An 11184-nucleotide genomic window follows, 5' to 3' on the forward strand; every position below is an offset into this window, starting at 1 on the left:
TGATAAAGAACAGTTTGGACATGCTTGCCAGGTAGCCAGAGTTTGTTCCTCAAAGAGATTTGTTCCCAGGACCCTTGTTGTTGTTGTTGTTAAGTGCCATCGAGTCGGTTCCGACCCATAGCGACCCTGTACAGGGTTTCCGAGGGTGTAAATCCTTACGGGAGTAGAAAGCCTCATCTTTCACCCGCAGAGCAGCTGGTAGTTTCGAACCGCTGACCTTAAGGTTCACAGCCCGATTCATAACCACTATGCTACCAGAGCTCCCAGGACCCTATGCACTGCCAACACAATGGAGACATTAAGAGAGGCACATAAGAAACCATTTTCTCAGAAGCTACAATTACTGGGGTTAGAAGCATAGAATGAATAATAAGACCAAAGAAAATTATACAGAGGTAGCCCACCAGTGAGTTTGCAAAAACCAATGAACCCGGGACATCAGGAGGTCACTTCCTTTGGCCCTCAGGGTCCCTGGCTAGCTATCCTGAGTGGGGCCATCGTGTAGGATTTTCATCCATGACACAGGGCCTCAACATCTCAGTGCTTTGTGGTCCCCAACAGGTTGTATCTATTTCTTTTGGTCTGTTGTGTTTGTTGGTGAAGTATCTGTGTAGCTAGTCTGCTGAAAGTCTCTGTATAAATACATTTTGACAGTAAAGGAAGTATCTGTTCATTCCTATTTCATTACCTGGTTTGATTTTTTTTTTTTAAACATATGTGGTTAAATCAGTAGGCTCAAATTTGTCTATGTATGATGAAATAGAAAATTCTCCCTAATTCTTTCTGTTCGTAAAGGAAGTTGGCATTTCATATTCTGAATTGTTTTGTTCTGTGTTGTTTACTATAGACAATGATGTTCCCTGTGGATCTACTGGAGAATTGCAGTCATGAGGAACTGGAAGCTTCTGCTGAGGATTACATGTCAGACCTAAGGTGTGGGGACCCTGAAAATCCAGAGTGTTTTTCATTCCTAAATATTACGGTAAGGCATATACAATCTTTTTATCAAGTCTGTTTTTGAATTCACCATTCTTTTATTATAATTTTTATGTGCTCATTGTTCAGTTTTGAAATCCTTATCAGAAGTCTATTCAGTAAAATGGATAAATCCTGGTTGATGAGCACAGCAGCATGATCAGGTTTTTAAAAGATAGGTTATTGCTTTATCTATCTTTAAAAAAGTATGTGCAAATATCTCACCAGATTTGCTAAGACTGGTTACCATAATTTTTATTAAAAAAAAAAATCAGCAATATATTGATTTATGCATTTTTCTATCATGAATCTTCTATCTCATTTTTAAAACTAGAAAAATAAGATTTTCCAAAGAATAAGCACTGGACCCCAGGGTCAATTTCAGCTGCAAGGTCGGTGATTCAAACTCACCAGCAACTCCTCAGAAACTGGATACAGGGTCGCCAGGAGTTAGAACTGACTCGACAGCACTTAACTACACCAACAAAAAAAGAGTAAACTTTGATATGTTGTTAGAGGAAGATGATTAGATTTGGAATCAGTCATTCTAATATGAATTGATGATCGGCAAATTCCGTAATTTCTGTAGATCTCAGATTTTTCCTCTGGAATATCATGTTGATGTAACCAATCCTTTAAAATCTTCTCTTGCAACAATATTATATAATCCTCTGAATTAAAATATTACCTGTAAATGGGGAATTAGTGTTAAAGAAGGCAGAACAATTGAAACTATTGCTGGAAAAGGAGGTTGTTTAATTGGCTTCTTTAGTTGTTAGGTGCCGTCCAGTTGGTTTTGACTCATAGCAACCTTATGCACTACAGAATGAAACCCTGCCCTATGCTATGCCAACCTCATAATTGTTGTTAGGCGTTTGTCCATTCCTGCTGCCACTACGTCATTTCATTTTGTTGGGGATCTTCCTCTTTTTCACTGACCCCTTCACTTTACAAAGTATAATGTCTTTCTCCAGGGACTGGTCCCCTCTGATAACATGTTCAAAGTGTGAGAGACGAAGTCTTGCTATCCTGGCTTCTAGGGAGCATTCAGACTGTACTTCTTCCAACACAGATCTGTTTTTCTTCTGGTAGTCCATGGTACTTTTAATATTCTTTTCTAACACCGTAACTCAATGCATTCATTCTTTTGTGGTCTGCCTTTTTCGTTGACCCAGTGTTCACATACATATGAGGCTATTGAAAATACCATGGCTTGGGTAAAGGCAGACCTTAGTCCTCAAAAGGACATCTTTGTTCTTGAATACTCTTAAGTAGATCTTGTGTAGCAAATTTGCATAGTGCGGTGTGTCATACGATTTCTTGATTACTATTTCCATGAGTGTTGATAGTGGATCCAAGCAAAGTGAAGTCTGACAGCTTCTATCTTTTTTCCATTTTTCATGATGTTATTTATTGGTCCAGTGGTGAGGATTTTTGTTTTCTTTACATTGAGGTGCATTCCATACTGAAGGACTGTAGTGTTTGATCTTGATAAGTAAGTATTTCAGGTCCTCTTTGCTTTCAGCAAGCAAGGTTATATCATCTGCATATCGCAGGTTGTGAGTCTTCCTCTAATCCTGATGCCACGTTCTTCTTTATATACTTAATGCTCTTGGATTATTTGCTCAGCATACAGATTGAATAAATATGGTGAAATAATACAACTCTGGTGTATACCATTCCTGATTTAAAACCACTCAGTAGAAGATATTTTTCTCCTCAAGGAGTCTGAATTGCTGGTGATAACATGTGGTTATTTTTGAATGACCTTTGAGGCCAAGCCATAGCTTTTGTTTTTATTTATACTGATGGATGTTGTTGTTGTTAGGTGCCGTTGAGTTGGTTCTGATCCGTAACGACCCAACGTAGGGTTTCTGAGCAGCAGCTGGTGAATTTGAACCACCGACCTTGCAGTTTAAACAGTCCTTACAGTCCAGTGCATTAACCCATAGCACCACACTAAGACTCCATACCTGTGGATAGATACAGTAGTATTTGTTGAAATAAACTTCAGTTTTTCCCCAAGAAAAATAATCCTTCAAAAGGAACATTGACATGGATTTCTTCTGGTTTTTTAGTGACTTAGGAATATTATCTTCTGCTAAATGTAGTGATATAATTAGAAATAATGTGGGAAAAATTTAGTAATTTATCATGTATTTTTTTAATAAATTCTTCACTAATCTTTGTTGTTTCAGATTCCTATCAGCCTGTCAAGTGTAGGCTTTGTGCCTCTTTATGGTGGAGATCAGACCCAGAAAGTTCTTGCTCTTTTTGCACCCGAGGACTCGCTCACAGGTGTCTTTTTTGATTAGTTTTTATGAAATGAAGACTTTTTCTCCTGTTAGATATTTAGGTATTTGTTTCTAAAAGAACTATCTCAAACTATGATTTTAGGTAAAGCAGTTGCTGAAATTATACATGTAATGTGTGAAATAAAATAAAATTTCATTGTTTACCGGTCAGTCAGTTCCAACTCATAGTGATCCTGTAAAAGGTTTCAGAGGAGTGGCTGGTGGGTTTGAACTGCTGACCTTCGTGTTAGTAGTCCAGTACTTTTCCTATAGCATCACACCAGGATTTCTAGTATGAGTATATTTATGGGTCCCCAGTTATGCTGTAGGATAAGCACTGGATTGCTAACCACAAGGACAGCAGTCAAACCCACCAGCCACTCTGCAAGAGAAAGATGAGGTTTTTCTATTCCTATAAAGATTTACAGCCTCAGAAACCCTGTACAGTGTGGCTGTGAGTTGGAATCCACAAGATGCAGTATGTTTAGTTTGTTTTTTTCATGTCACCCTCAGTTAAGTAGTAACATTGCATACTTTTAGTCTTACATTTAAATGATAATAATCTTTACTCTGTTTTAGCTGTGGCACTTTACCTTGCTGATCAGTGGTGGGCTATTGATGATATTGTGAAAACAACCGTCTCTTCTAGAGAGGGGCTTAAACAGGTAACAAGACTTTACTTTGAAAAGTTTTATTATGAAGCCATTTCTCAATATGTTTCCCATAAACAGTGACGGTTTTTGAAGTTACTGAGCTTATCTCCATTTTAATATCACCAAATTACCTTGTAACTTTAATATCACCAGAGTTACCTTGTAATGGCCATTCCAGTTGGGCTTCTTTGTTTGATGTGATACTAAGAGTGTCTGGGAATGGATGAGATAGAATGAATTCCTGTGGGACAGTTGATCTTCCTATGGGATAGCTGATCCATGGCCGCCCTTAACAACTTTAGCTTCGGACCTTCTTACTCATCAGGGAAAAGCTAATTTTCTAAGTGTGAATGCTGAGATACTTTGTCCCTTCAAAACTGACCAGGATGCTTAATCTTTGGAGGTCTGTACAGTATTCTGCAAAACGGCCAGGTTCATGAGATAGCAGGCTTTCCAGTGTCTGCAGGATGATGTAGAAACCAGCCGAACGAAGGTTTTTATGCTAGAGGTGAAAGGCCTTAAGACTTAAGAGACTTCTCTAATGTTCTGGTTTTCAGCGTATAAATGGGACAGGATGGGAAAACCCACAGAAAAGAAGATGTGAAATATGCAAAGAGGCAGACCAGAATTTAAAAGTGTGAAACTATTTGGTGGTTGACAGGATGTAATTGAGAATAAAAGTGGTTGCTGCCATTGTTAAGTGCCACTGAGCTGGTTCTGACTTGTTGCGACCCTCTATAGCGTTCCCAAGGAGTGGCTGGTGATTTTGAACCGCCGACCTTGTGGTTCAAATCAACCTTGCGGTCCAGTGTTTTATCCCACAGTGCCACATCAGGACTCCCAATAAAAGTGGAATGGTAGGGAATTTTGACTACGTAGAGATATGTTAGACCTTTCTTAAAGAGAATGCTAACTTTTTGGAGCAGTACTGCTGCTGTCTTGTCTGCAGAATAATATGAAGGATTTGTAGAAATGAATACATGTGGGGATCCTTATTAATGAATCCCATGAAGAAGAGACCATTGTTAAGGAATAGAGCTGACAGCCTGATCTCCCCGTGTTCCATTTCTAGAAAGTCCAAGTCTGTCAAAACTTGTTAAATGTGCAAGGTGCCCCATATCTATTCATTCTTGTGGGGCAGTTGAAGCAATCAGAAGAAACAAGGGAAACATGTTCAGAGATTATAAATCCTGCATAGAAAAGTGAGAAACTTGCAAAATACTGGGGTGTTTTAGTTTCTTCCCTTTGGATTTGGAACTTTGAAAGAGATAAGAGCTGACATGAACAAGCCCGAGTGTTACATTCATTCTTGTGAAATGTGCCTTGAGATACCAGAATGATGGCCCCATCTCACAAAGACTAGGAAAAATGTTTATTGCTGGTAAGTACTGTCAAATTGGTTCCGACTCATAACCACCCGGTATAGGGTTTCCAAGGAACAGCTGGTAGGTTTGAACTGCTGACCTTGTAGTTTGCCGTCCAGTACTGATCTTACAGTGCCACAACCAGGAGTCCGTAAGAATGTCTACACCTAGAGATTTGCCAGTCTGATGGAGAACTTTGCCATATAATTGAAGTAGATGGCAGTAGAAGAGTATAACTCATTCTCAGAAACAGATCTGGTAGATAAGGAAAGGGGGAAGCATGTATGTCAAGAAAAGAAATCTCCTGAGATGTTAGGATTGAGGTATCATGCATTATAGAGGACATTTGGGTGTAAATGTTCAAGAATGGAGAAAGAGACTATTACTGGGACAGTGTGTTGTGGACTCTCTTAGATAAGTGAAGAAACTTGGAGAGGAGGGAGGAGAGACCAAACACCCAAAATAAGACTCTGTCTGTTTGGACTCACACAACAGGTGTCCTTCAGCCTCAGTTACTTTTGTGACATTGCTTCTTAGAGATAGAGAAATCGGTGAAGGGAGATTGCTCTTCTAGTTCAATCAAAAGTTGATTGGTAAGGTTACAGGAGGAAGTAACCATTCTTCTATTCAACAAGCATCAAACCTTGAACAAGTGGTTTTGTTTCTGTATGAGTAGTGACAGTTTCATAAGATGAAGAAATAAAGATCCTAACCTGATGCCTGAAACATAGTGTTCGGTTATAGAGAGAGAGGCCCTCAGCAGCCGACTATAAACTTCGTTCCTTTTTCTATGCTGGTCATCATTCTATGAGGTGACCAGGTAGCTCAGTGGGTAAGAGCTTGGCTGCTAACCAACAGGTTGGAGGTTTGAACTCACCAGCTGCTTCTGTAAAGATTGATAGCCTTGGAAGCCCTAGGAGACAGTTCTCCTCTGTCCTGTACTGTCCCTCAGAGTTGGAATTGACTCAGTGGCAGTGGGTTTGATTGGGGCTCTGGTTTTGATCACGTTTTATCTGTTACTTGGATAAAGTAAGATACTTATGAATTCTGTGTGGCACAGCAGTGAACGGGGCAATTTGAAAGGTAGACATAAGAAAGTGAAGCATCTAAACTGATGAAATAGAGGTAAATACAGTTGTTTCTGTTGCTGTGAAGAGCTGTCAAGTTGGTTCCGACTCATAGTGACCCTGCGTAGGGTTTCTAGGGAGCAGCTGGTGGGTTTGAACTGGTTCTGCATAGCAGTCCAGTGCTTATCCTACAGTGCCACCCAGGATTCCAAACATAAAGTCATACACATAAATTAAAAAACGTTAACTATAGAGGTACACAATGAAGACCAAACTGAAGCAGAAGCATATTTGAAAAGATTTGGGTTTTAATTATTTAGAAATAAAATCAAGGTAAGAAGCAATAACGCCTTCAGTTTATTCTGAAAAGACCCATTTTCTTGGTGTTTATATCTTCATTGTGTATATCATCATCATTTATATTTGCAGTGTCTGTGATAAGCACTGGACTGTGAAACACAGGTCTGTTGTTTGAGCCCACTAGCTGCTCTGTGGGAGAAAGATGAGGTTTTCTGTTCTCTCGAAGATTTAAAGCCTTGGAAACCCTGTATTGGGTCTCTGTGAGTCGGAACAGTTGAGGCAGTTCAGGAGGTTGAGGAGACCCAGGGTCCTGGCAGCTGGAAGCAGAAAGACAACGCTGAGTGCCGGAAGAGAAGATACTGCGCGGTTGGCAGGTTGGAAACCACTGTTGCTTGTTTTAGAGTTTTGCTAAGAGGCATTGTTCCATATGTAATGTTTGTTTATAGAAATGGGTTCTTAATCATTTGAATGATTAGTCTTATGCCTGTGATGATAAAATGTTTTTACAGATCATTTTGAATGTATTGAGCTGCTTTGCATGCCATATAAGGTGTGGGAGCAGGGAGCAAAGTAAACAGCATCTCTGAATTGATGTGTCTTGTAACTGTTGTACGTGGTGTTTGACTCTCTTTGTAGGTGAGCACTCTTGGGGAGAGAGTGGTTCTGTACGTTCTGAATCGAATTGTGTATAGAAAACAGGAAATGGAGAGAAATGAGATCCCATTTCTGTGTCATAGCAGTACCGATTATGCTAAGATTCTGTGGAAGAAAGGAGAGGCGATTGCTTTTTATTCAGTTAAGCCTACAGGTGAGTGTTTAAAAGTTCTTTAAAGTCTGCATTATGAAAACCTCCTTTTTTTAGACCCCCCAACTACAGAAGTGTCCCTGTGAGATTAGTCTAGCGAGAACTCGAGTTGATTTTACCTAGTATTTCCTTGGGAGCGCTTTGGTTGTATCATCCTATAAAAGTAAAGATTGTTAGAAAAGTTTTAAAACACATTTAACAGGGGGCTAGATTTCTCCCCATATGTGGAAAGATGGTTGCTCAGAGGAGCCTCACATTTTTTATCTCCCTTTCCTTCACTTAAATGTTGACTGACTTCACTATTGCTGACTCCTTTTCAAACCCCAGTCCATTTGTGACCCACCTCAGAGCCCTTTTCTGCGTAGCGCAGCAGATTTTGTTGTTGTTGTTAAGTGCCGTCGAGTTGGTTCTGACCCATAGCGACCCTGTACAGGGTTTCCGAGGGTGCAGCAGATTAGGTTTCCGGGAACCAACCCTGCAAAGTAATGAAAGGCAGCAGTTGTTGAGGACACTATGCCAGGCTTGGACTGGGAGCGACAGTTTATGTCGCCATTTTCCTGTTTATAGTGAGTCCACGGCACATAACAACAACAACAACAACCTACGATCTTAAAGCCAAGTTACATTATACCTATCCCCATGATCAAGGTCATTCCCTCCTCATGTTACTTTGTGAGAGGAATTCTTATCTGGACAAATGGAATTTACTGATACTGTACTTCTTACCTTTCCAGTAATCCACAAGACTGACCAAGTTGATACAACATTTACTCCTGGAAGTAGAACACTCAGAATGCTAACTCCTCAGAGATTAAGTCACTAAGCAATCTTACTTCTGTTTTTCATATTTTTTTTAGGGCTGACAGTATATTTTTTCTGTTATTTCAACAGGACCAGTTCCTCTTTATTTCTCTATGTCAACAATACATTTTAGTATGTAGTTTTCTTAGTGGTTGTTGTTGTTAAGTGCCGTGGAGTTGGTTCTGACTCATAGCGACCCTGTACAGGGTTTCCGAGGCTGTAAATCTCTACGGGAGCAGAAAACCTCATCTTTCTCCTGCATAACAGCTGGTAGTTTCGAACTGCTGACCCTGAGGTTCCCAGCCTGATTTCTAACCACTACGCTACCAGAGCTCCTTAGTGGTAGGAGATTGATAAAGTATTACTGGCACAGTGGTACAGTATCATAGAATCTTAGAAGCCCTGGTGGAGCTATTGGTTAACTTTGGGCTGCTGACCTAAAAGTCAGCAGTTCAAACCTACCAGATACTTCCTGGGAGAAAGATGAGGCTGTGTGCTCCTGTAAAGATTTACAGTCTGGGAAATCCTATGTAGGGTCGTTGTGAGTTGGAATTGACTCAGTGGTAGTGAGGATTTTTTGGATCATAGAATCAACAGTGCTAAATTTTACGATCCAAAATTTTGGATCGTAAAATCAACCAGTTTCCTGTGTTGTTGTTGTTATTGGATGAAGTCGAGTCAGTTCCGACCCATAACGACCCTGTATAGGAGTTCCAAGGAGCAGCTGGTAAGCTTGAACCGCCAACCTTGTGGTTCAAACTGATTTTGCAGTTCAGTGCATTAACCACAGTGCCACACCAGGACTCCCAGCTTCCTAAATGATGATCTTGTTGTTAAATGCCGTCGAGTCCGTTCTGACCCATAGCGACCCTGTATAGGGTTTCCTGGGAGCAGTTGGTGAGCTTGAATCGTCGACCTTGTGGTTCAGGCTGACTTTGCAGTCCAGTGCATTAACCACAGCACCACACCAGGGCTCCCAGCTTCCTAAATGTTGTTGTTGTTGCTAAGTGCTGTTGAGTCGGTTCTGAACCCATAGTGACCCTGTATAGGGTTTCCAAGGAGCAGCTGGTGAGCTTGAACCACTGACCTTGTGGTCCAAACTGACTGCAGTCCAGCACATTAACTCACTGTGCCACACCAGGACTCCCTAGCTTCCTATATAGGTGTGAAATTTTCATACCCCTAGAGGAAAGTTCTGTTTCTTAAGCTCCCTATTTCCTCAACTAGCTCAAGACAAAGTGTTTATTGTTAAGTTCAACACTGACTTAGAGGTCTCTTTTATATTAACTCTGTAGACTTTTCTTAAAACTGGTAGTTGGAGGTAACAATCTTATTACCAGTTACAGAAAAGATTACTTTTTCAATGTGTTATCTTCAGTAATAATCTGGGCTTTATCCTCTTGAAATTTATATTGTATTTTGTAATCTTAAATTCTTAGCAGTCTTAATCTCTGTGATAATATAGCTAAATGATTAGACCACTTATCTCCTAAATAATAATTTCAGTAGTGCTATATTATTCCAAGTCATATAGGTTGCCAGTATTGGGAGTGGTCCGATTTCCTGTATTTCTAAATGTTTCATATTAAACATCATTGACTGTTTTGTTCATAAATCAGTGTGCTCTTTCAGTCAGAATCTGTTTTTTTTTCCTAAACTTTTTATTGGGAATCAGTCGAAGATTTACAGAGCAGATCATTAGTTTTCTATTCAGCATATCACATATTTTGCTTCATTACAGTGATTGGCGCCCCCTCCCCCCCATGCACCCGTGTTTAACCTTACTTACTGTGATTCACTTTAATTGTTGCATTCCTCCCGGTGTCGCCCACTGCCTTCATCTTTCCTGTGCTATCCTCCCTCTTGTTGTGTATCGCCTGCCCTGTCACCCATGTTAACATGTCTACCCTGTAGCCCATGAGTAATTTTCTTTCACATCCCCCTCCATAACGCAGCCATCATAGATTGTTTCTTAACTTTTCGTAACATTGGAAGATACAATATTTGTCCTTTTGTGATTGACTAATAATGGACTCCTGGTGTGGCGCTATGGGCTAATGTGTCAGACTGCAAAGCCGTTTGAACTGCAAGGTTGATGGTTCAAGCTCACCAGTTCCTCCTTGGAAACCCTGTACACGGTTGCTATGGATCGGAATTGACTTGACAGCACTTAACAACAACAACAATTTCACTCAGCATAATGTCCTCCATCCATATTGTGAAGTGTTTTGCAGGTTAATTGTCACTCTTCTACACCAGCACCGCACACTTGTTCCATTGTGTGTCTGTACTAAAGTTTGTTTAACTATTCTTGTGTTGATAGACATTTAGTCTGTCTCCATCTTTTCATGTGTCTCCTGTAGATGACATATTGAATCCTCATCCACTCTGTCTCTTGATACAGCATTTCATCCTTTTTGTGGTGCGGCTGGTTTCTTTGTTCCACAATATCTTCTACGCTGAGTTTTCATTTTTTGGTGGGCTTTCTTTTCCTTTTTTTCGTTTGTATTAATATTTGCCAAATCTTTCTGATTTTCCTCTTTTAAAATTTAGATGTGCAGTTGTATTAATTTTCTTAGAGGTTACCCTGTAATTTATTTATTTTTTTCCCTATTTAAAACAGTCTGTTTCATCTTGAAATCTACTTGACTTCCTTGCCGTTTGGAAGTTCTTTATATGCTCTATTCCCTTTTTTTACTTTGTAGTAGACTTCATTATAAATTGGTATCTCTGGTTCCCTATTTTTAGTCTTGTAGTTTTGTTTCACTTTAAATACTTATATATTTGGAGTGGGAGTCATGGTGTAGCACTGTGGGTTAATGCACTGGACTACAAAGTCGGTTTGAGATGCAAGGTTGGTGGTTCAAGCTTATCAGCTGCTCCTCAGAAACCCTATACAGGGTTGCTATGGGTTGGAATTGACTT

The 11184-nt window shown here is 40.0% G+C and overlaps 1 protein-coding gene across 1 annotated transcript in view; it reads left to right on the plus strand.

The window, feature by feature from the left end:
• Nucleotides 1-850: 850 nt before the first annotated feature.
• FAM169A (family with sequence similarity 169, member A) overlaps nucleotides 851-11184 on the plus strand; it is an 87113-nt gene continuing 76779 nt past the window's right edge. The window contains exons 1-4 of the mRNA XM_006874399.1: nucleotides 851-982; nucleotides 3174-3273; nucleotides 3849-3934; nucleotides 7290-7461. Of these exons, the coding sequence (XP_006874461.1) occupies nucleotides 851-982; nucleotides 3174-3273; nucleotides 3849-3934; nucleotides 7290-7461 (490 nt within the window). The remainder of the gene's footprint in view (nucleotides 983-3173; nucleotides 3274-3848; nucleotides 3935-7289; nucleotides 7462-11184) is intronic.

Source organism: Chrysochloris asiatica, unplaced genomic scaffold (genome assembly GCF_000296735.1).
Source record: "Chrysochloris asiatica unplaced genomic scaffold, ChrAsi1.0 scaffold00275, whole genome shotgun sequence".
In the NCBI taxonomy this organism is placed as follows: domain Eukaryota; kingdom Metazoa; phylum Chordata; class Mammalia; order Afrosoricida; family Chrysochloridae; genus Chrysochloris; species Chrysochloris asiatica.